We start from the raw sequence: 25,815 nt of genomic DNA, 5'->3' as shown, positions 1-25,815 counted from the left end.
ACGTTACTCGCTTCTGGGAGGACACCTGGCTTGGTGAGACTCCTTTGGCACTACAATACCCAACTCTGTATCGTATTGTGCATAGACGTGATGCGCTTGTGGCAACGGTTATGCAGGCCACCCCCCTTAATATTCAGTTTAGGAGGGTGCTTGTTGGTAATAGATGGGAATCTTGGCTTCATCTGGTGCGTAGACTGATGGAGGTTCAGCTACGACATCAGCCCGATCAGTTATGTTGGCAGCTTACTAGGTCTGGACATTTTACCGTTAAATCGATGTACATCGATGTTATTAACTCGAGTGTCATTCCTAAATCCAAACATGTTTGGAAAGTCAAAGTTCCTTTGAAAATCAAAGTGTTTATGTGGTTTGTCCATAAACAGGTCATTCTAACAAAGGACAACTTGGTTAAGCGCAATTGGACAGGATCTACTAGGTGTAGTTTCTGTGATCGGGATGAAACCATTAAGCATCTATTCTTTGAGTGCCCATTGGCAAGAATTTTGTGGCGCTCAGTGCAAATTGCTTTTAACATTACTCCTCCGAGTTCGGTCGGGTCGTTATTTGGAACGTGGCTGGACGGGATAGAGTCCGGTACAGCTAGACACATTCGTGTAGGAGTTTGTGCGTTGTTATGGGCAATTTGGAACTGCAGAAATGATTTGGTTTTTAACAGAATAACTACTATTCTTTTTTGCAGGTTGTATTCCGTGCTACGGCGTTGATCCGTATGTGGTCCCTACTCACTCCGACGGAGGCCGGGGAGCGTTTGGTTACTGGATCTGCCCGGTGGGAGATGGTAGCGCGGGATATATTCAACCGGTTTGGATGGCGGTCATGTAATAGGATAGGCAATTAGTTTCCATACCTATTTTTCTGCCAGCCGGTTGTGGCTATATGGCCTTTTTTTGTGACGAGGTCTTTGTGAGCTCGACGTAATTTCTTTTACGACTTTTCGACATTGTTGAACCTATTTTATTTATCTAAGTGGCCGTATGCATCCACCTGATGTAGAGGCCGTGAATCCCCCCTTTTCAAAAAAAAATCATACATAAAAAAATGTAAATTCATTTACACATTGAGAAACAAAAAAAAAACAACAACAACAACAACAACAACAAAGCCTTTAGTCCCAAACAAGTTGGGGTAGGCTAGAGGTGAAATCCATAAGATCTCGCAACCAACTCATGGCTCTGGCACATGGATAGCAAGCTTCCACGCACCCCTGTCCATAGCTAGCTCTTTGGTGATACTCCAATCCTTCAGGTCTCTCTTAACGGACTCCTCCCATGTCAAATTCGGTCTACCCCGCCCTCTCTTGACATTCTCCGCACGCTTTAGCCGTCCGCTATGCACTGGAGCTTCTGGAGGCCTGCGCTGAATATGCACAAACCATCTCAGACGATGTTGGACAAGCTTCTCCTCAATTGGTGCTACCCCAACTCTATCTCGTATATCATCATTCCGGACTCGATCCTTCCTCGTGTGGCCACACATCCATCTCAACATACGCATCTCCGCCACACCTAACTGTTGAACATGCCGCCTTTTAGTCGGCCAACACTCCGCGCCATACAACATTGCGGGTCGAACCGCCGTCCTGTAGAACTTGCCTTTTAGCTTTTGTGGCACTCTCTTGTCACAGAGAATGCCAAAAGCTTGGCGCCACTTCATCCATCCGGCTTTGATTCAATAGTTCACATCTTCATCAATACCCCCATCCTCCTGCAACATTGACCCCAAATACCGAAAGGTGTCCTTCCGAGGTACCACCTGGCCATCAAGGCTAACCTCCTCCTCCTCACACCTAGTAGTACTGAAACCGCACATCATGTACTCGGTTTTAGTTCTACTAAGCCTAAACCCTTTCGATTCCAAGGTTTGTCTCCATAACTCTAACTTCCTATTTACCCCGTCCGACTATCGTCAACTAGCACCACATCATCCGCAAAGAGCATACACCATGGGATATCTCCTTGTATATCCCTTGTGACCTCATCCATCACCAATGCAAAAAGATAAGGGCTCAAAGCTGACCCCTGATGCAGTCCTATCTTAATCGGGAAGTCATCGGTGTCGACATCACTTGTTCGAACACTTGTCACAACATTATCGTACATGTCCTTGATGAGGGTAATGTACTTTGCTGGGACTTTGTGTTTCTCCAAGGCCCACCACATGACATTCCGCGGTATCTTATCATAGGCCTTCTCCAAGTCAATGAACACCATATGCAAGTCCTTCTTTTGCTCCCTATATCTCTCCATAAGTTGTCGTACCAAGAAAATGGTTTTCATGGTCAACCTCCCAGGCATGAAACTAAACTGATAAAATTTTGGTCACGCTTGTCATTCTTCTTGAGCGGTGCTCAATGACTCTCTTCCATAGCTTCATTGTATGGCTCATCAGCTTAATTCCACGGTAATTAGTACAACTCTGAACATCCCCCTTGTTCTTGAAGATTGGTACTAATATACTATGTCTCCATTCTTCTGGCATCTTGTTTGCCCGAAAAATGAGGTTGAAAAGCTTGGTTAGCCATACTATCGCTATGTCCCCGAGACCTTTCCACACCTTAATGGGGATACAATCAGGGCCCATCGCCTTGCCTCCTTTCATCCTTTTTAAAGCCTCCTTCACCTCAGACTCCTGGATTCGCCGCACAAAACGCATGCTGGTCTCATCAAAGGAGTCATCCAGTTCAATGGTAGAACTCCCATTCTCCCCATTGAACAGCTTGTCGAAGTACTCCCGCCATCTATGCTTGATCTCCTCGTCCTTCACCAAGAGTTGGCCTACTCCGTCCTTGATGCATTTGACTTGGCTAATATCCCTCGTCTTCCTCTCTCAGATCTTGGCCATCTTATAGATGTCCCTTTCACCTTCCTTCGTGCCTAACCGTTGGTAGAGGTCCTCATATGCCCGACCCCTTGCTTCACCAACAGCTCGCTTTGCGGCCTTCTTCGCCATCTTGTACTTCTCTATGTTGTCTGCACTCCTATCCAGGTATAGGCGTCTGAAGCAATCTTTCTTCTCCTTAATCGCCTTCTGGACATCATCATTCCACCACCAGGTATCCTTATCTTCGCTTCTCCTTCCCCTGGACACTCCAAACTCCTCCGAGGCCACCTTACGAATGCAAGTCACCATCTTCATCCACACATTTTCCGCATCCCCTCCTTCCTCCCAAGGGCCCTCCTTAATGACCCTCTCCTTGAACACCTGAGCTACCCCCCCCCCCCCCCCCCTTGAGCTTCCACCACTTCGTTCTAGCGACTTTGGCACGCTTATCCCGCTGGACACGAATCCGAAAGCGGAAGTCAGCAACCACCAGCTTATGCTGGGGTACAACACTCTCTCCAGGTATCACCTTACAGTCTAGGCACGCACGCCTATCTTCTCTTCTCGAGAGGATGAAATCAATCTGGCTAGAGTGTTGGCCACTACTAAAAGTCACCAGATGTGATTCTCTCTTTCTAAAGAGGGTGTTAGCTACAATCATGTTGTAAGCTAGAGCAAAGCTTAAGACATCTTCTCCTTCTTGATTCCTGATGCCATAGCCAAAGCCCCCATGCACCCCTTCAAAACCTGTGTTAGATGTACCCACGTGGCCATTGAGGTCTCCTCCTATGAAGAGCTTCTCACCAATCGGTACACTCCTAACCATGTCTTCCAGGCCTTCCCAGAACTCCCTCTTGGTGTTCTCATTGTGGCCTACTTGCGGGGCATACGCGCTGATAACATTGAGAACCAAGTCCTCAACTACCATCTTGACCAGGATAATCCGGTCCCCACGTCTCTTGACGTCTACCACTCCATACTTGAGGCTCTTGTTGATCAAGATGCCTACGCCATTTCTGTTTGCAGCCGTCCCCGTGTACCACAACTTGAAGCCGGTATCCTCCACCTCCTTCGCCTTCTGTCCTCTCCATTTGGTTTCTTGGACGCAAAGGATATCAACACCTCTCCTCATCGCTACATCAACTAGCTCCCGAAGCTTCCCTGTCAGAGACCCTACGTTCCAGCTACCTAAGCGAATCCTCCTAGGCTCGGCTAGCTTCCTTACCCTTCGCACTCGTCGAGTCAAATGCGAAGACCCTTGCTCATTTTCCACTACATCCGGGCGCCGATGTAGCGCGCCACTAAGGATGCGACGACCCGATCCTCGCTCACTTGCCACCGTATCCGGATCAAGATACGGCGCGCCACTTGGGGGGTGACGGCCCGGCCCTTGCCCATTTTCCACCACACCCGGGTTCCGATGTGGCGCGTCGCTGAGAGGGTTACGCCCCAACGAAACACATTGAGAAACAAACCCAGACAAATTTGCCGTGACAACAGCTAATTCAAACATTTGTTGTGAGTAGCGGTCGTGGCCAACTATTAACTGCCAAAAGAAAAAAAACTCGCGCTATCGGGATACATACACTATTTTGAGTTTTGCTTCGGTACACCCATATGAAAGCTTACGAATTTTGATGCAGATTAAAGGTGGAGATTAGAAGATACTCCCTCTGTAAAAAGAGCGTTTAGATTACTAAAATAGTGACCTAAACATTCTTATATTAGTTTACGGAGGGAGTACTCTTCAATAAAAAATGTCAAATCATGATAACCTCTTCTCTGATGCATTGGGAGAATTAGTTGATCGTGAATGAATGTATGAGAATGCTCGTTTTTAGATTCATGCAAACTTTTCTAGGGGATGTATCAAAGCAAAACTCTTTGTATATCTTTCTTTTTTGAATAATGTTTTTAGGTTTACAAACAACTACGGGTAAATACGGCCGACGTCGTTGAAATCCTCTCCTCTCTTTGACTCTCTCTCACGACTCACCCGTGACGGCGGCGGCGTCCGGCGGCCGACTTCGCGACCCGGCGCCGGCACGGCGAGGAAGACAGACTCGCGGCGTAGCGGCGCCTCGGAGAGGTCCCCCTGCTTCCGCACCACGCGCGGACGCCACTCGGCCTCGAGATCTCAAGGTAATTCCCCCAAGAAACGCAGCGCCGTCCGAAGCGGCGGACTTTCCCCCTCTGAATTCGCCGCCCTCCGCTCACCCCGCCCTGCCGCGGCGCCACGCCGGAGCAACCCCTCTCGACCCCTCTCCGGCGGCCTGCGATCGGATTTAGTTTTCGATTTCCTTTTCTGCTTGTCCCCGATGTGAGCCCGTTTCCGGTGGACCTGGATTGCAGATGCGGCTGGTCGGGCTGACGGGCGGGATCGCCTCGGGGAAGAGCACCGTCTCCGGCCTCTTCAAGTCCGCCGGCGTCCCGGTGGTCGACGCCGACGTCGTGGCCCGGGTAAGCCTCCAAGCTTGTTAGATTGTACTTTACTACTGTGCAAACCTCTGTTTTGATGGTCTGTCCATTGTGCTCTGTCTACGGAGGTCTCGATGTTTGCGAGCATTGTTGCTGCTTTACTTGAATTCAGTCACAGCGATGGTAGTAACAATTTTGTTCCGTTGCTGTTTTACTAGAACAGAGTGTGACAATTTTAATTTTGTAACAAGTTCTATATATAGCATGCGGATAGGTTGTGCCCACTTCGGCTATTTGTGGACGGGGATAGATGTGATTCTCTGTGATGAAAAAAGAAGATTTTTTTCCAAGCTAAAACAGAATTCACCCTCGTTTTAGTTAACTTACCGACTGTGCTCGGTGGAGAACTGCTTCCGTTTTATTGCGTCGATGTTAATTCCCTTTCCTATCTCCCTGGGAACTGGGTCTTACCTTGTCGATGCTAAAACAAAATTCACCCTCGTTTTCAAGCTAACACTTGGTATTTATTTTAACTTTGTGGAGGGCAAAGACATATGCTGGGTCTTACCTTGGGAGTTTTCTCACCCCTGACACTACTCCCAGTAACGAGGAATGGAACCTGTAGTTAAGAGAACGTGATGGTGATGGCCAATTTAGTCATATCCCCTGCTTTGTCAGCCGGTGAGGATCATAGGTTGTCTCCATGGATAAAGGAAACTCCCACACGATTCGGGATCCTAGGATAAGAAGGGGAAAGAAAATGCAGACGAATAAGAAGCCACAAGCCAGCATGCTAGCAATGCCCGGCAGAAGCTAAGGAATACATTAATACCCAATCCTAGTGGAAGTTAAGGCCTTTAATTCCCAATCCCATGCTCAATCAGCCCCATGGGAGTAGATTGGAGTCAGTTGAGGCGAAAAGTCGCCATCCTCTGTCTAACTGGAACTCTGAATCAATTTTCAACTTCTCATCATTATCTTACCATTGCTGGGATATCCCTGGATCATAAATAAATGGAACCATATCAGCACAATGACTGGTATGACGCAAATGTTATACTTTGGGCCTTGAGACCAGTTACGCACGCTTTGCTTCATGGTTTAGTACTTGAGCTTCAGACTGCAAGCTTATTACTACCACCGTCCTAAACTAGTTGTCTTAGATTTGTCTAGATACGGTTGTATCTAGCACTAAATGTGTCTAGGTGCTTCCGTATCTAGGCAAATCTAAGACTACCCTTGAGACCAGTTACACACACTTTGCTTTCATGGTTTAGTACTTGAGCTTCAGACTGCAAGCTTAGTACTACCTCCGTCCTAATTAGGCCTTGTACAATGGGAGGTGCTTAGAAAAATAAACCGAGTTTTTCTGAAGCACCGGTGCCTATTTCTACAGGAGAGACGCTTAGTTAAGCGTCTACCTAGTACAAATAAGCAGCGGTGCTTAAGGAAAGCCTGGTTTATTTCTCTAAGCACCTCCCCTAAGCACCTCCCATTGTACAAGGCCTTAGTTGTCTTAGATTTGTCTAGATACAGATGTATCTAGCACTAAATGTGTCTAGATGCATCCGTATCTAGAAAAATCGACAACTAATTTGGGACGGAGGGAGTACTATTTTAGGCTTATTATTTGTTGTGAGATCTCCCCAGACACTGTAAAATGACTTCATGTTGTATACTTTTTGTTATGAGCCTTATGCTGATTACGGATACATGATTTACAGAATGTAGTGCAGAAAGGTACTGGAGGTTGGAAGAAGATTGTAAAAGCTTTTGGGAATGGCATTCTGTTGGAAAATGGAGAAATTGACAGAGCTCAGTTGGGTCAGATTGTTTTCTCTGACCCAGAAAAACGCAAGCTTCTAAACCGGTACAACTTCTACTGGCATTGCTTTTGATTTTCTTTCTTTCTTTCTTTCTGTTATGCTTGCCCAATATATTTTATTCAGTTTATTTACATGGCAGTTACATTTTTCTTTCTTTCTGCTATGTTGACCAATAGAATTTTGATCCAGTTTGTATACATGGCGGTTACTATATAAATACTGCTTTTGGGAAGCAGTTCCACCTATTTCTGGTTTGACATCTCATCATGTTCTGGTTTCTAGAAAAATGTCATACTTCGGTTGCATATTCAGTTCATTGTTAACTGTGTGCATAAATATCGACTTGTGTTTCACAAATGGATGATGAAATGTGACAAGGTTTACCTTTAACAATACTGTTTATGTCATTCCTAAAATAAAACATCACAGCAAAGTGGGTATAACAAGATACATTTCATTGCATGCTCATACTCTTTGTCATGAATATAGTCCCTGAAATATCAAGGATTCTTGTTTGTCTACACCATGTCTCAATCCTGATCCCTGACTACACTTTGGTTTCTCCATCGTGGCTACTTTCAGTCTTCTGGCCCCACACATTTCATGCGGTATATTCTGGGAGATACTAAAACTATGGGTGAAGGGATGCCTGGTTATCGTGGTCGACATCCCACTCCTGTTCGAGACAAAGATGGACCGATGGACGGACCCCGTGGTTGTCGTATGGGTGGATCCCAAAACACAGATCGAGAGGCTCATGTCAAGAGACGGGTGCGGCCAGGAACAGGCTCAGAGCAGGATCGACGCTCAGCTTGCGCTGGACTGGAAGAAGTCGGAAGCCGACATAGTGATCGACAACTCCGGCTCGCTGGACGACACGAAAGAGCAGTTCCAGGAAGTGCTGAAGCAGGTGTCTGCTCCCTTGACATGGAAGGAGCGCATGATGTCCAGGGATGGCCTTCTCTCTATCGTCGTCTGTACGGCAGCGGGGGTTCTACTTGCTCAGAAGAATTTGCTGTGATCTTTTCATGCTTATTAGGAAGTTAAGGTAACTAGGATTGGACTAGGATTGATTGGTTGAAAAATTCGAAGTGTCGGTGCAGAGCACAAAGACCAGCACGATTATGGTTCTGTCTATGTCATGTTTTCGAGTTATACTACAGGTGCTGAATTTGGAGTGAAAATAAATTTTGTAGCTGCTTGCATGTGCTGTCTCTGCAGTTTTCGTATATTTCTTTCTGAAGGAAACAGTAGGTTATTGACCTACATGAATACTCTGCTTGAGTGACAGCAAGATTTCCAGAGTCAACCAGAATGTGGCAAAATGTCCTCATGCCCAATCAGAATTTGTTTAGAGAAACTGCAGACCCATCTCAATCCTTTCAGCAGAGCAATTCAATCTAAAACTTATTCAAATAATCGAAAGGGGTCGTATCTATTTTCTCCCTCTTCAAACAACACCTAAGCAGATTGAGGGCTTTGATTCGCTGTCCTCGGCATCTTTCTATTAGCAATTAACAAGTGCCAACAAAACCAAAATACCACATTCATTGTACAAGCAGAAAAAAGTTGCACAGCTACCAACTTAAACTCCACTGAAGATCAGTGAATATAAATAAATAGTTTAATGTCATTCATCAACCACCAACAAGCAAACAAACCCTCTGTTTGCATGAGTGCACAATATAACTTACATCAAGAAACCCCACAAACTGAGAAACAAACATCATTTGTACAGATACAGCACATGCCACTCTCACATCTGTGAATAAATATGCAAAGTGAGATGAAATAATTAGGACACAAAAACCCTTGTGATCGACCTCACTCATGGCACGTCCGCACCCCGTGCGCATAACTTATTATCATGACATAACTTAATTACCACCGCAAACCTCGGTTGAAGCCGAAGTCACTCTCATAACTTACGGAGAAAAAGCCTTCTCCCCCTCCTGGACTCAGATTTCACCATGATCCATGAAGGCACAAGGATCTAGCACCGAACCAAGTGCTGGTGGAGGAAGAAGAAGCAGATGCTGCAACTAGCACACGGCGATGTTGAGCGCCGATAGCTTGTGGGCATGGTTCTTGTTGGGCTGCTTCTTGGATGAGCTTGCTGTGGGATGTTGCTGCTGCCGTGGCTTGCTGCTGCTGCTGTGGCATTTGCAGTTGCTGTCGTGTCTGTCGCGGCTTGCGCGGCAGCAGGGCCTCGTGCTCTCGCTCTCCTCCGATGAGTGCGAGGTGTTCATGGCGGCCTTCTTCCTCCCCAGCTTCGGTGACTTGGGACGGGTTGTGGGCAGCTGCAAGCAAGAAATTTATTAATTATGTGTGAGCAATCAGTACTTAAAACTTTTAGGATCAAAGCATTTTCTGAAAATTGATATTTTTTCGCCTTCTACCTACCTTCTTGTATTCAGCCTTGGGAGAAGGTGCCTCATGGTAGAAGCTTGGGATGGGTGTGGCTTTGAATGTCAGGCTTTTCCTGAGTAGCCTGAGAGCCTCCTCCTGCTCCCTCTGCAGATTCATTCACAATGTAATAGATCAGTGAGTGTTTGGTTATGAAAATTCTTCAGCATGTATGTATAGAGAAGAGGATCCGTCGATCATCTTGGAAAATGCCGAAAAACATGATGAATTACCTTCAACCTAGCTTCCAGCTGAATCCTCTGCTCCTCCATAGCTTGATGTTTCTCCTCCAACTTTGAATAATACTGCAATAAACCATGAAACAAATTAAGGATGAGAACCTCTCCCCTATCCCTCGCCATGTCTTGTATCTTTCATGTCACAAAGGAACATATACCTCTCTGCGCTTCTCGGCACGTTCAGTACATCTGAAGACCGGGCTTGACGGGACAGTAGTAGTCTTTCCATTCGACGATTTGCTACATGCAAAAGATTGTTTAACTAAGCATTTTGGAAGAGACAAGGTAATGTAAGCGTATAACATGCGCGCTTAGGTTGTGAAGCGCATACGAGTTAGTGAGAGTGGAAGCATTCCAGTCATCCGGATGACTGTTTCTGTTTGTAGCTTGTAGGGGCTTCCTTGTAGTCGCAGACGCGCTTCTCTGTAAGAAATTTGTACATGACATACATAAATTGCATGTATAGAATTATGCGTGTTGTTATGCTAAAATGTCTCTCATAAAGATAATGTGTAAGCAACTGAAGACTCATGCAAAACAACAGAAAAGAAAAGAGAGAGATTACCTTCATCTTCTTCGTCGAGCTTGTCAATACGCACTTTGCATTCTCATAGACATTTCCATTCCCAGTGGAATTCTTGTCGCTGGGTAGATCAGGAGGGTACCCACTAACATCTCCTGGCTCTGACTGAGCACCTTTTTTAGGCTGCACATCTTCCATGGATGTGACTGAGTAACCATCACTTGCCGCTGTTTCTGTCGCTGGAAACGTTTCTTGATTCTCTTGTTCATGTGCACTAATTTCAACACAATGTTGCACCACGTCTCCTTTCTCGATGATGATGGGAGAGGCTTCATCTGCAACGGGCTCTGCAGTTTTAGAGAACCATTAATTTTCATTAGGCTGCTCCCTCCAGTTGATCAATCAAACAGCAAGTTAAACTGAACCATAAACCACAACAAGCTTACCACCATCATTCTGTTCAGCGTGGCCAGTGGCTGAGGAATCATCATGCTCAGTATCTCCATTCACATCAGCAGCTTCTAATGGTTCTGAGATGCCATTGTCTGACTGTGCACCCAAAGAACTTTCAGCATTGATAGTGCCCGAAAGTTCCGTTAAACGGTCACCCTTATCATCCGGCGTTTCCATGTTGTCGCTAGATGGAGGGACAATGGAAGAATCCAGCTCCTCTTTGGAAGATTGGAGTACAACCTCAATACCCATACTGCTGCTGCAGACGATAAAGTATCTTTAATAAGTATACTTATTGTCATTGATAACTCAATGTATATCATGTATATAAAAGAAAATACATATGATTTTCGCCTCTTTTTTTTTTAAGTTGGGATTTTCCACTCATTGGAGGAATTGAAACCGACAACGCACCAAAGAGAAAATCTTGTATATACCCTTCACGTGGACACTATAGTTCCTTACTACCTTCCAGGAAAATGACATGCAGGGTTGGAAAGAATTGATGTGTGGAGTTTGACAACCTATCTGACATGATAACCGATAGCGACCAAATTAGGCTGTCATTCCAATCCAGATGCTCCAATCAGTTACGCGCTTATTCGCCGTCGGCATTATCAAACTGAGTTCAGCATATAAAAGGCAAAAAAAGTAAAAGCAAAAGAGGAATCAAGGAGACAAAGGTAACGCAAAGAATTGACCCCGTACGTGCTCATTCGAACTAAATAAAGGAAAGAACCAGGGGATAAGACAACACAAGCGAACCTCGAATTGGATCATATATATTTGGTGGGTTCGCGTACGAATGATTATATTAGGAGCACAAGCATTTACAATTGGGCAGTGTCCTTTGAGACTCTTGGAACTGCATGCCCTGAGCTGTACTTTTTGTATTAGTTTAGGACTTAGTTGCTATGACCCGTTAGTGACATAGTTAATTAATACTACTTGGAAGCTTGCAATCATTTGTGATATAAAGCATACATAGCTTGCTTTACTGAAAGAGTTTGGTCATGCATCGTCCTAACATTATCATATCTAGATAGCTGACCATAGACAGCAACAGCCGGCGCAAGGCCAATCTGCTCGTGTCGAGTTCAAGCATGCATACAAAAAGTTGTCTACGAGTAAATAAAAAAGCCTTTTAATAACAATTTGCTAGTCGGTAGTTTTGACCATGGTCATATTCTCATGCACCACATTCCAAACTAGTCGCGGACTACAAATCCTACGGGACAGCGACACCGTGGCAACCAAAATCCTGATCGCACATCGCAATATTATCACACCAGAGAAAGCAAGATGATTAAATCCGACTAAACCGATCATGCATCCATAAACAGCATTTGGGCTGCAGCAACAAGGATTAAATCCTTGCTGACCCCTTATCTAACGGCGATCAATCGAATGATGAAGGGAAAAGAAAGAGCCGGGATGGAACGGATCGAGACCATACGCAAGCAAGCAAGGGAGCAGTGTCAATTGGGCAGTGTCCGTTGAAATTCTTGGAACTGCCTGAGCTGTACTCCTCTAATAGTATAGGACTTTATTTGCTATGGCCTATGACATAGTTAATCAACATTTGGAAGCTTGCAATCATTTGTGATAAAAGCAACATGATGACAAGCTTGGTATACTGATTGAGTTTGGTCATGCATGCATCTCCCTAACATACGGCTACATTATCACATCTAGATATAACTGGCCATAGAAGACAGCAACAGCCGGCGCAAGGCCAATTTGCTAATGCCGATCGAGCTTAAGCATACAAAAACTTGTCTACAAGCAAAAAGAAAAAAAAAAGCAATTTATGAGCTCTTTAAAAACATTTTGCTAGTCCGTCGGTAGCTTTGACCGTGGTCATCTTATCATGCACCAAAGTCCAAACTAGCGGCAGCTACAAATCCCACAGGACAGCGACGCCACGACAAGAACCCAAAAATCCTGCTCGCACATCGCCATATCATCACACCAGAGAAGTACAAGATGATTCAATCCGCCTAGACCGCTGATGATCCATAAATAGCATTTGGGTTGCAGAAACAAAGGAGCGTGCATGTAAGTAAATCTAGATGATCCCTTATGCGTTGTTGATCTAATCTGACGATGAAGGGAAACGAGCCGGAGCGGAACAGAGTTACAGAGAGCATAAGCAAGCAAGCAAGCAAGCAAGCAAGCAAGCAAGCAAGAGAGCAAGAGGGGAATGCATGGATAAACCCCTCGAGATCGGCATGGCGCGGCACGTACCTCGCGACGCTTCCTGGCCCTTTGGTCACCTTTCTTTCGTCTCCCCTCTTCTTTCTCCTCGAACGAATGGGCTGGTTAAGGAGAGGGCACAGTGGATATGCGGTATTTGTAAGAGGAGGCAGCAGGCAGGGAAGTTGGAGGTGGAGGATGGAGGAGGTGTGGGTGGGTTCGTTCCTCGTTGGTTGGTTGGTTGGTTCCAACTTGTTGCAACTTTGTAAGGGAGGGAGGGAGGGAGGGAGTTGGGGTATTAGCTGAGGGGCAGCTTTCGCCTCGCGTTTTGCATGGGGTCCCCTGCGCCCCAACGCATCAGCCGAGACGAGCCAATCATCCAAAGCAGACTAGCTAGCACAGCCGCTCGGCGGTTGAACCGTACGTACTAGTGCTACAGCTGCTTCCATTCTGCTTCCTCGGAGGCCTGCTGCCCCACGGCTACAGCTTCGCACGCACGCACGCACACACGTACGCCGGTGGCGGTGGGAACCCGCCACGAAAGGGCCACGGCAACCGGCGCGGGGGGCTGGGTGCACTGTAGCAGCTCGCGGGTAGCGTCGAGGCGTGGTGGCCCGGGGACAGCTCCGGCGTCGGCGTCGGCGAGCCCCGCCCCGTCGTCGATAGGATCAGAATCTCACACGCAGGCACTGCACGCGCGCGCAAGCGAGCGAACATGTCTAACTATCGAAACTGCCTCACGTACGATCTATTATCATACGATTTGTACGATAAGAGACAGGCCTGTTTCCTGAGGTTTGGGCCCATCACACCAGATGAGTCTTGTCGTGCAAAGATCGTACATAATTTGATCGTACATATAGCAGCTCTCGTCTAACTATCTACTCTATATCACCATCCAACGTACGTCGTACGTACGTATGTACATCCATCACTCTTTCGTACGCGCGCGTGCGCACCTAATGCTCGCTCGCGTGCATACGCATGCTTGGCTCCGCTGGCTCAGTGGTCCAGCCAAATGAGTCGATTCATTCCACGTTTTTCATGTATCTCAAAATTGCTACGTACGTCGTATCAAGTTTTACCAATTTGCATGCCCCCATTTCAAAAAATAAAAAATAAAAATAAATTGCATGCTCCGGTTCTAACCGGCAAGGGCCCGCTTGTCATGCATGCATGCCGACTTCTTGGTTGGTCACCGGTAATCCAGCTCGTAAGCGTGGACCAACATGGCCCACACCACAGTTAAAAAAAGAAAGAAAAAACATGGCCCACATCCCCGCCCGTCTGGCACGCAACACCCAGCCCGGTGGCGAATCCGGCGATCGCCGTCAGTGAGCTCTAGCATCGCCTAACTGTTGTGGCCTCACGGGAACCGGCAAGTCGGGCGGGTTGCGGGTTGGGCGGGCGAGGATGTGGGTCTAGTCGTGCGGTTAGGGAGGAGACGACACACCTAGCTGGTTTGCGCTTCTGAGCTGGCATCCAAGTCACAAGCCATGCCAACCTGACAAGTGGATGTACCTAGCATGTCAAGATGAAAGAAATTGTTAAATGGGGTAAAAAAACTTTGAAGTTGTAGTTTTTTTAAACGCGATCTCTTAAGATCCGATTCATTAAAATGATAGAAGAGAGTTGCTCGGTTAATTGATGGAAATCCTGACGAAAACCGTTACAACGCGCCCATATGAAAGGGCACCCGGTCGATTTGTCTACCCATAGGACCCACACACACCGCGAGGTTGCTCGCCATGTAATCATCATCACCTCTCCTCGAACAAGGACTGCAATTCACCGCAGATGACCCATTAAGACCCCTCCAAATGAACGGTACACAAAAAACCCTACTGGTCACTGCCAAACAATCAGCGACACGCATCGAGGACTAGGCAACTCCGATTTCGCCGACGAGTCTTGCGGGAGGCACCTTGCACCAACATGGCCCGATCTGCCCATCACATGGCATCGCTGCCGCCACTCCGCCCCGTGATGCTACAGCTCCAACTTCACGCTCAGGGACATGTCGACTGGTTGGCGACATTATAAATGAGATCAGCAATGTCATCAATATACAAACGTCGGGTAAAAAGCGTAACCCACCCCACTCTAAATAAATCTCTAAATTAAAAAGGTTTCACGTCTACGCGTACTCTGCCGCACTGTAGCACGCATCCCAGGTCCCCAACTGCTGCGTCTCTTCAGAATCAACGAAAGAGACGGTGATGGAAAAAATGGATCCCTATAATGTTGCAAGCAATATTATGCAGATCGGTTGGAGCTTTCGGCGATGGAATTGTTGATCCGATGGAGCCGGCCCTCTCCTTAAAATCACTCCATCCAGATCAATCCATCAAAACTGATCAATCCGTCAACGTACACAGAATTATTAGCTCATGATCGTCAATAATTTCCGTGGAGCAATCTGGTAGGTGGCTTGTCATGGTAACTGAGGGCTAGCTTAGGAGTCGTACACCCAATACTGGCAAACCACTGTATGGCCATGATTATGTTGGTTGATTCCGTCGGTTAGGTGGTGCGCGAATATAATTGTTCTTGTTCTAACTAATAATCTTTGTGTGTGATCCCAGGTTTTTCCCGCAAATTAATAATAGCCTTTGTGTGTGATTTTGGTATTGTGAGATATAATAATTGTTCGTATAGTCTTGTGTGTACATAGTCTTTTGTTCCTTGATTCTCCGTCGGTGGGTCGTGATTATGGTGCATAAATATGATTATCTTGTTCTGGTCTTTGCGCGTGATTTTGGTATTGTGTTTCGATAATTGTTGTTATGATCTTGTGTGCACGTATTAAAAATTCTAATATGTCTCTATTGATTCCTTTTGTCCCCGGCAACCAAAGACTGGCGTGTTGAGAGTACATACGTTTGTGTAGGTTTGTTCTTGATTCTCAAAGTACACGAGGAATTAAGTACCTATGCAGTGTGTGGCGAGTGTATGAGCACAATAATCACACACGTGCATTTGATTACTGTTTGTTTGTCCAGGTGATACACTGCGCGTTGATTAGTTGATGCTAATCAATCATTTGGAGAATGATTACAATCCCATTATTGCATGCATCTTTGATATTATTTAGTTGTCCGAATATGTCTATGGAGTTCTACATAATTTTTTTAGAATCACATGTAACTATATTAAGACTTGACAACTATTAACGTACAATGTATGGATCAATGATCCAATAAACTACAATGTAACTCCTAACGCTAAGAACTACAATAAAATTTCTCGGAACACCTCCTCCATGGTATCAATCCTTGCAAGATGAAATGTTGCCATGACTTTAGTGAACCGACTACAATTAGACCTGAGCAATGGCAACACCACTCATACACCTGCACGAACTTGATTACCCTAAAGGTTTAAGAAAACCCCTTGAATCGCTCATCAGAATTGATGGTGTTGACGTATAAATGTATTGCCTAGTCTCTTGCATCAAATCGGTTTTTTGGTTGCATTGGCTAGAGCATGCACTTCTACATGGTACCAGAGACAAGAGGTCCTGAGTTAAGACCCGGCTGACGCAATTAAATTGTAGTCCACTTTCGGTCCACATTCAGGCCCGAGGGAGCCACACGTGAGGGGGAGTGTTGACGTATAAATGTATTGCCTAGTCTCTTCCATCATATCGATCTTTTGGTTGCATTGGCTAGAGCATGCACTTCTACAGATGGGAAGCTGTGAGCGATGAACGGACTTTGGACCGTGGATGATCCCCTAGAAGTGCATCTTGTCGAACTACATGACCATCACTGCACAGAGCAGACCTCTGTGACTCTCTAGCGCCGCCAAGAAAGTGGAACAGATGAAGAACCAGATGATCTTTATTCCCAACGAACACATGCCTCCTCCAGTGCGCTGCTTACAAGGATCACAAAACTCATACTACTAAAGATTCTGGACATGCCTAAGAGGAGCCAAGGTCGCCCCCCCCCTCCCAACACCAAAATTATGATTGGAGGCAAGGAGAACTGGACAGATCCCGACGACGGCCGAACTCCTCGCAATTGGTGGTGGTGACTAACTTGTACTTCTTACTCGATCAGGTTAAGGATGAGGGTTCAGGTTAGGGTTTTTGCCTGGTAGGTATGCACATCATATCGTTAGATCGTGCTCCTCAAACTTAGAAAGATGGTCGGTAGGCGAGAAGGGCGATCATATGTCAGGATGGTGTTGCAAGCCAATGCAGAAGCATCAACATCCAGGGCAAGCACATAGGATGGTTGTTGGGCCAGTGATCGGAGGGAAGGTTGAGGGATAGAACTGGATGGACATATGCTGGTAAGCCCCGCTTTGGTAGCATGGCGATGAGAGGCAATGTCGGATGTGGAGGCGGTAGCTGCCAGAGATCAAGGAGGAGGGCAACAACTATATCAACAGACGATAGGAGCTTATGAGGAGGTAGCTAACATAGCCGGGAAAATAAGAATGGGGTTAACACTGGTATAGAGAAAATAAAAAAAATGGATGAAATAAAGATTGTCTTGTGCAAATCTAACGGCGAGGGAAACAATCAACTCACATTTATTCTTACGTAACTGAAATATTAGAGTCCATATTATATATTACGGCAATCTAGATTATTTGTTCTGGTGCAAAATATAAAAACGAGAAAGCACAAACAATTAATCTATAAAGATAGGTTAGATTACGACATGAGCACACAAAAACAAAGTACCGACAAGAGAATGCGATTAGGTAGGTAAGTAGAAAAACTAAAACCCAAGCAACCATCTAAAACACCAACCAAAAATACATACAAATGTAGAATATTGATATGTATTCTTGCAAAAAAAAAGAATATCATCTTTAAAGAAATATGATTACACGAAACATTAGCTGAAAGTACGTATACGAATATCTCCAGGAGGAATTGCATCAATCCTTGCATGCCATTCTATGGATCGGAGGCATGTTTGAGAAAAAGTTTCCGCACGATTACACCTGAACCGGTTCATTTTTTCCATAGAAACAGAAAATATAATCCTCTTTCCAATGGTAACCTACTCAAGGATTCCTAGGCACAGGTTAACCAGCATTGCTCAACACACTGTAGCCACTAACTAGCTAGCTACAAACAGGTGAAATTAGTTGTCTGCTGCTTAATTTTGAGTTGAACAGAAGTTACATATCAGATCAGTAGCAACTAGCTAGCTAGATGGGTCCTGTGATTAGCCACCGTATCCTGTTTGGCCCCCTTTTTTCCTTGCGGGGCAAGTGACGATTAAGTCTTGACAGGGACCTCGCAAGGTTCCAAAGATGATGTGGATTATTCTTCTGGTCTTGGCAGAAAAAGGTGAAAAGGAAGTCCAACGGGCAACTAGATGCTAAATCAGGAAACTGTGATCCATGGTGAATATATATACTTCTATTTTCAGGACCAATAATCACAAGCATTAGCTTACTTTTTGAAATTGAATTAACAAGAACATGACCGACCTCTACGTCTTCTTAACTCTTTGTGATCTTGAAAAATTGAATGGCTTAACTAATTACTTGATAATCGTAGTTTTGTGGGAAACGTCGATGAAAACTATATATCAAACTAATAGCAAGAGAGAAAGGAAAAAAGCAAACAAAAATCTTGCAACCAACATTAAAGGAATAAAAGCTTTTGGAAGGATCCAATCCAAAAGCTACAGACTAGCTAGAAAAATTAAAGCACGGTGAATTTTCCTGTGTGATCATGCGTAAACAAGGCTTGGCTATAGCTATCAACCAACTAACCCTGTAGTTACTAACCAACTAATCTCTCTAATGACCATCCAATTAAATCAAATAACTTGAAAGGCCAACCATATTTCTATTTGGCTACCATGGCGACACCACCGCCAAAATTGCAAATCACGGCAAGTTATTCCATAGTACTATTACTACTATTGAAACTGAGTTCTATAGGTATGTCACTGAATAAATCGTTCTCTTCTTTTGGTAACATCGGTTTCAAAACTACTCCCTCCATAGCATTACTATTTCATCCATATGTTCTGGTCCTCGCTGAATGAACACCACAAGAGCAAAATGGTCTTGGAGGTGACATATAGGGAATGAAATTCAAAATCTCACGATGCAAATTTATTCAGTAGTAATATACATAACACATATTATTAGGAAGAAATACACAACACATTTCACTTATATCATCTAGTTAACCTCTTTCCTTATTGAGAAATCGGCAGACGCATGGTGCCACCTCTTGAGCATGCGTTGGTTTTCCCTTGAAGAGGAAAGGGTGATGCGGCAAAGTAGCACAAATATTTCCCTCAGTTTTGAGAACCAAGGTATCAATCCAGTAGGAGACAACACACGAGTCACCTAGTACCTGCACAAACAATCAAGAACCTTGCAACCAACGCGATAAAGGGGTTGTCAATCCCTTCACGGTCACTCGCAAAAGTGAGATCTAATAGAGATAGTGAAGTAAATATTTTTGGTATTTTTGTTGTATAGATTGGAAAGTAAAGATTGCAAAATAGTAAACGAGATGCGATGTAAATAAAAGAGATGCAATATAATAAGAAAGAGACCCGGGGGCCATAGGTTTCACTAGTGGATTCTCTCAAGATAGCATGTATTACGGTGGGTGAACAAATTACTACCGAGCAATTGATAGAAAAGCGCATAGTTATGAAGATATTTAAGGCAATGATCATGAATATAGGCATCACGTCTGTGTCAAGTAGACCAAAACGATTCTGCATCTACTACTATTACTCCACACATCGACCGCTATCCAGCATGCATCTAGAGTATTAAGTTCATAAAAACAGAGTAACGCATTAAGCAAGATGACATGATGTAGAGGGATAAACTGAAGCAATATGATATAAACCCCATCTTTTTCTCCTCGATGGCAACAATACAATACGTGCCTTGTTGCCCCTACTGTCACTGGGAAAGGACACCGCAAGATTGAACCCAAAGCTAAGCACTTCTCCCATTGCAAGAAAGATTAATCTAGTAGGCCAAACTAAACCGATAATTCGAAGAGACTTGCAAAGATATCAAATCATGCATATAAGAATTCAGAGAAGACCCAAATAATATTCATAGATAAACTTGTTCATAAATCCACAATTCATCGGATCTCGGCAAACACACCGCAAAAGAGTATTACATCGAATAGATCTCCAAGAACATCGAGGAGAACTTTGTATTGAGAATCAAAGAGAGAGAAGAAGCCATCTAGCTGATAACTATGGACCCGAAGGTCTGTGGTAAACTACTCACGCTTCATCGGAGAGGCAATGGTGTTGATGTAGAAGCCCTCCGTGATCGATTCCCCCTCCGGCAGATCGCCGGAAAAGGCCCCAAGATGGGACCTCACGGGTACAGAAGGTTGCAGCGGTGGAAAAGTGGTTTCGTGGCCCTCCCTAATGTTTCTAGGGTATAAGAGTATATATATAGGCGAAAGAAGTACGTCGGTGGAGCTATGAGGGGCCCACGAGGGTGGGGGCCGCGCCTACCCCCCTGGGCGGGCCCTCCTGCCTCGTGGCCTCCTCGTGGATCTCCAGAATTCAACTCCAAGTCTTCTGGTTTTCTTTCGGTCCAAGAAAGATCATTGTGAAGGTTTCATTCCGTTTGGACTCCGTTTGGTATTGCTTTTCTGCGAAATTCTAAAATAGGCAAAAAAACAAAAACTGGCACTGGGCCTCCGGTTAATAGGTTAGTCCCAAAAATAATATAAAAGAGCATATTAAAGTCCATTAAACATCCAAAACAGATAATATAATAGCATGGAACAATCAAAAGTTATAGATACGTTGGAGACGTATCAAGCATCCCCAAGCTTAATTCCTGCTCGTCCTCGAGTAGGTAAATGATAAAAACAGAATTTTTGATGTGGAATGCTACCTAACATAATTGTCGATGTAATTTTCTTTATTGTGGCATGAATATTCAGATCCATAAGATTCAAGACAAAAGTTTAATATTGACATAAAAACAATAATACTTCAAGCATACTAACAAGGCAATTATGTCTTCTTAAAATAACATGGCCAAAGAAAGCTTATCCCTACAAAATCAGATAGTCTGGCTATGCTCCATCTTCATCACACAAAATACTCAAATCATGCACAACCCCGATGATAAGCCAAACAATTGTTTCATACTTTTGATGTTCTCAAACTTTTTCAATTTTCACGCAATACATGAGCGTGAGCCATGGACATAGCACTATAGGTGGAATAGAATGGTGGTTGTGGAGAAGACAAAAAAGAGGGAGATAGTCTCACATCAACTAGGTGTATCAACGGGCTATGGAGATGCCCACAATAGATATCAATGTGAGTGAGTAGGGATTGCCATGCAACGGATGCACTAGAGCTATAAGTGTATGAAAGCTCAAAAAGAAAACTAAGTGGGTGTCCATCCAACTTGCTTGCTCATGAAGACCTAGGGCATTTGAGGAAGCCCATCGTTGGGATATACAAGCCAAGTTCTATAATGAAAAATTCCCACTAGTGTATGAAAGTGACAACATAGGAGACTCTCTATCATGAAGATCATGGTGCTACTTTGAAGCACAAGTGTGGTAAAAGGATAGTAGCATTGCCCCTTCTCTCTTTTTCTCTCATTTTTTTGTTTGGCTTCTTTGGCCTATCCCTTTTTTTTCATTGGCTTCTTTGGCCCCTTTTTTTTATTTCCTCACATTGGATTCTCAGAAAAATGATAGGAATTAAAACACAATGCTTATATGATTGAACACTTGGGTGATTATATGTCTAGAGTTAAAGGTGAACTTAAACTCATTAGTAAACATGCCTCTATGGTTACCACTCAAGCTGAACAATTACTTAAAGCTCAGAATGATTTGCTCAATGAATTGAATAGTAAGAATAATGATTTTGCTGTTAGAGTTGCAACTAGGGGAGGTAAAGTGACTCAGGAACCTTTGTATCCTGAGGGCCACCCTAAGAGAATTGAGCAGGATTCTCAGAGAAATAATGTTGATACACCTAGTCCCTCTAAGAAGAAGAAAAAGAAAAATGATAGGACTTTGCATGCATCTAGTGGACCAACACATAGAACTTCAAAGAGTGCCCCAAAGTTTCTACCGGAGAGTCAAGACGAAAATGTGTGCCAACCCTCAGCCCCGGTAACAAGCGATAAAAGGTATTTGTAATCTGAATTTATAAAAACAGCAAGGTAACAAGCGATAAAAGTGAGCGTAAACGGTATTGCAATGTGTTGAAACAAGGCCTAGGGTTCATACTTTCACTAGTGCAAGTTCTCTCAACAATAATAACATAATTGGATCATATAACTATCCCTCAACATGCAACAAAGAGTCACTCCAAAGTCACTAATAGCGGAGAACAAACGAAGAGATTATTGTAGGGTACGAAACCACCTCAAAGTTATTCTTTCGGATCGATCTATCATAGAGTTCGTACTAGAATAATACCTTAAGACACAAATCAACCAAAACCCTAATGTCACCTAGATACTCCAATGTCACCTCAAGTATCCGTGGGTATGATTATACGATATGCATCAAACAATCTTAGATTCATCTATTCAACCAACACATAGAACTTCAAAGAGTGCCCCAAAGTTTCTACCGGAGAGTCAAGTCGAAAACGTGTGCCAACCCCTATGCATAAGTTCACGAACGGAACCCGCAAGTTGATCACCAAAACATACATCAAGTGGATCACGTGAATATCTCATTGTCACCACAGATAAGCACATGCAAGACATACATCAAGTGTTCTCAAATCCTTAAAGACTCAATCCAATAAGGTAACTTCAAAGGGAAAACTCAATCCATCACAAGAGAGTAGAGGGGGGAGAAACATCATAAGATCCAACTATAATAGCAAAGCTTGCGGTACATCAAGATCGTACCATCTCAAGAACACGAGAGAGAGAGAGAGAGAGAGAGATCAAACACATAGCTACTGGTACATACCCTCAGCCCCGAGGGTGAACTACTCCCTCCTCGTCATGGAGAGCGCCGGGATGATGGAGATGGCCACCGGTGAGGGTTCCCCCCTCCGGCAGGGTGCCGGAACGGGTCTAGATTGGTTTTCGATGGACTCAGAGGCTTGCGGTGGCGGAACTCCCGATCTATTGTGCTCCTCGATGTTTTTAGGGTATATGGACATATATAGGCGAAAGAAGTCGGTCAGGGGAGCCACGAGGGGCCCACGAGGGTGGGGGGCGCGCCTCCCTGCCTCGTGGCTTCCTCGAAGCTTCCCTGACGTCTACTCCAAGTCTCCTGGATTGCTTCCGTTCCAAAAATAACTCTCCCGAAGGTTTCATTCCGTTTGGACTCCGTTTGATATTCCTTTTCTTCGAAACACTGAAATAGGCAAGAAAACAGCAATTTGGGCTGGGCCTCCGGTTAATAGGTTAGTCCCAAAAAATAATATAAAAGTGTTTAGTAAAGCCCATAAACATCCAAAACAGATAATATAATAGCACGAATACTTCATAAATTATAGATACGTTGGAGACGTATCAACCTGTTCGCATCAGAAACCAGTCACTACATAAGTTCACCTGAATGATGCTTAATTCTGAAACCAGCACCAGACACTTCTCACAAGGCAAAGGAAAAGAGTCTTGATGACCCACAAGTATAGGGGATCTATCATAGTCCTTTAGATAAGTAAGAGTGTCGAACCCGGCGAGGAGCAGAAGGAAATGACAAGCGGTTTTCAGCAAGGTATTCTCTGCAAGCACTGAAATTATCGGTACAGACAATGGTGTGATAAGATAATTTGTAACAGGTAACAAGTGACAAAAGTAACTAAGGTGCAGCAAGGTGGCCCAATCCTTTTTTAGCAAAGGACAAGCCAGGACGAACTCTTATATAAAGCAAAGCGCTCCCGAGGACACATTGAAATTGTTGTCAAGTTAGTTTTCATCATGCTCATATGATTCGCGTTCGTTACTTTGATAATTTGATATGTGGGTGGACCGGTGCTTGGGTGCTGTCCTTACTTGGACAAACCTCCCACTTATGATTAACCCCTCGTGCAAGCATCCGCAACTACGAAAGGTGAAATAAGATAAATCTAACCATTGCATGAGACATGTGGATCCAAATCAGCCCCTTGCAAAGCAACGCATAAACTAGGGTTTAAGCTTCTGTCACTCTAGCAACCCATCATCTACTTATTACTTCCCAATGCCTTCCCCTAGGCCCAAATCATGGTGAAGTGTCATGTAGTCGACGTTCACATAACACCACTAGAGGAAAGACAACATACATCTCATCAAAATATTGAGCGAATACCAAATTCAGATGATTACTTATAACAAGACTTCTCCCATGTCCTCAGGAACAAACACAACTACTCACAAAGCATATTCATGTTCATAATCAGAGGGGTATTGAATAGCATTAAGGATCTGAACATATGATCTTCCACCGAATAAACCAACTAGCATCAACTACAAGGAGTAATCAACACTGCTAGTAACCCACAGGTACCAATCTGAGGTTTTGAGACAAAGATCGGATACAAGAGATGAACTAGGGTTTGAGAGGAGATGGTGCTAGTGAAGATGTTGATGGAGATTGACCCCCTCTCGATGAGAGGATCGTTGGTGATGACGATGACTTCGATTTCCCCCTCCGGGAAGGAAGTTTCCCCGGCAGAACAACTCTGTCGGAGCCCTAGATTGCTTCTGCCCAGGTTCCGCCTTGATACGGCGGCGCTTCGTCCCGAAAGCTATCTTCTAATTTTTTTCCAGGTCAAAACCCTCCACATAGAAGAAGATGGGCACTGGAGACCTAATAGGGGGCCCACAAGCCACAGGGGCGCGCCCAGGGGGGTAGGGCGCGCCCCCAGGCTTGTGGCCTCCTGGTGGGTCCCCTGGTATTTTCTTCACCCAATATTTTTTATATATTCCAAAATAATCATCCGTAAATTTTCAGGACTTTTGGAGTTGTGCAGAATAGATCTCTCAGATTTGCTCCTTTTCGGTCCAGAATTCCAGCTGCCGGCATTCTCCCTCTTTGTGTAAACCTTGTAAAATGAGAGAAAAAAGGCATAAGTATTGTACCATAATGTGTAATAATAGCCCATGATGCAATAAATATCAATATAAAAGCATGATGCAAAATGGATGTATCAACTCCCCCAAGCTTAGACCTCGCTTCACTACAAAAAAAGTACACTTCCGTGATGATACGTGTTTGTCACAGTAGGTCGCGTTTTTTGACATACCTGTGCTGTCGTAGAAGTGTTCCATGACATTACCAAAATTATCATCACGGAAGTGTCCACTTCCATGATGATAAATCGCGCGTCACAGAAGTGCTTTCGTCAAGGGTGACCGACACGTGGCATCCACCATAACGGAACGCCGTTAAGATATCGGGTCGGGTTTTGGATCCGATAACCCGTTAACAGCCCCGACCAATGGGGATTTTCCACGTGTAAAATCATCATTGGCTGGAGGAAACACGTGTTGGCTCACCGTTGGGACAGATGTCATCCGCTCATTGGACCGAAGGCGCCTATGATACGGCGACACGTGGCACGGCCCAACAGAGGCCCATTCCTATGAAAAGGCTGGCCCGTTTGACTTGGTCAAAAGGTGGCGGGCCGGCCCACGGAAAGCCTGTTAATGGCCTGTTCGCATATAGCCCATTTACAGCCCGCTAACCCAGGGCCCGTTACGCCCTATCCGAATTAGGCCCAGTAGCGTCATCTGGGCCGTCTAATATGATTCAGCCCGTTTTAACTTCCGGCCCATGTGTGGCCCATGACTTCTTTCGGCCCATATGAGGACCTTTGTAACTCTTGGCCCATTAACGGCCCGTGGTGAAACTGGCCCGTAATGAACAGTGTATCACTTTATACCCATTAACGGCCCGTTATTCCATTGGGCCGTTTCCAGCCCAAGTTATCTTTCGGCCTTCTCAGGGCCCATT

At 44.7% G+C, this 25,815-nt stretch overlaps 2 protein-coding genes across 5 annotated transcripts; one reads left to right on the top strand and one right to left on the bottom strand.

Annotated features, from left to right (window-relative positions):
• Positions 1–4,765: 4,765 nt before the first annotated feature.
• On the top strand, positions 4,766–8,290 carry LOC109775965 (dephospho-CoA kinase). Its single transcript, XM_020334671.4, has 4 exons — positions 4,766–4,983; positions 5,194–5,301; positions 6,984–7,129; positions 7,668–8,290. The coding sequence occupies exons 2-4, from the start codon at positions 5,194–5,196 to the stop codon at positions 8,104–8,106; spliced, it is 693 nt and encodes a 230-aa protein (XP_020190260.1). The 5' UTR covers positions 4,766–4,983; the 3' UTR covers positions 8,107–8,290.
• Positions 8,291–8,691: 401 nt separating this feature from the next.
• On the bottom strand, positions 8,692–13,176 carry LOC109775941 (uncharacterized). 4 transcript variants are annotated; one of them, XM_020334641.4, is made up of 8 exons: positions 12,954–13,176; positions 10,700–10,965; positions 10,296–10,600; positions 10,062–10,153; positions 9,889–9,970; positions 9,725–9,796; positions 9,489–9,599; positions 8,692–9,385 (listed from the first exon to the last, which is right to left on the bottom strand). In XM_020334641.4, the coding sequence occupies exons 2-8, from the start codon at positions 10,956–10,958 to the stop codon at positions 9,128–9,130; spliced, it is 1,179 nt and encodes a 392-aa protein (XP_020190230.1). In that variant the 5' UTR covers positions 10,959–10,965; positions 12,954–13,176; the 3' UTR covers positions 8,692–9,127. The 4 variants fall into 4 exon arrangements, with proteins under 4 accessions (XP_020190230.1, XP_020190236.1, XP_020190245.1 ...); XM_020334647.4 differs by having other exon boundaries at positions 10,700–10,962; positions 12,954–13,148; XM_020334656.4 differs by having other exon boundaries at positions 12,983–13,143.
• Between the last annotated feature and the right edge of the window lie 12,639 nt (positions 13,177–25,815).

Source organism: Aegilops tauschii, chromosome 3 (assembly GCF_002575655.3).
Source record: "Aegilops tauschii subsp. strangulata cultivar AL8/78 chromosome 3, Aet v6.0, whole genome shotgun sequence".
Lineage (NCBI taxonomy): Eukaryota > Viridiplantae > Streptophyta > Magnoliopsida > Poales > Poaceae > Aegilops > Aegilops tauschii.
The sequence above is the reverse complement of the archived record's forward strand: the minus strand, read 5'-3'. Positions and strand labels throughout refer to the sequence as shown.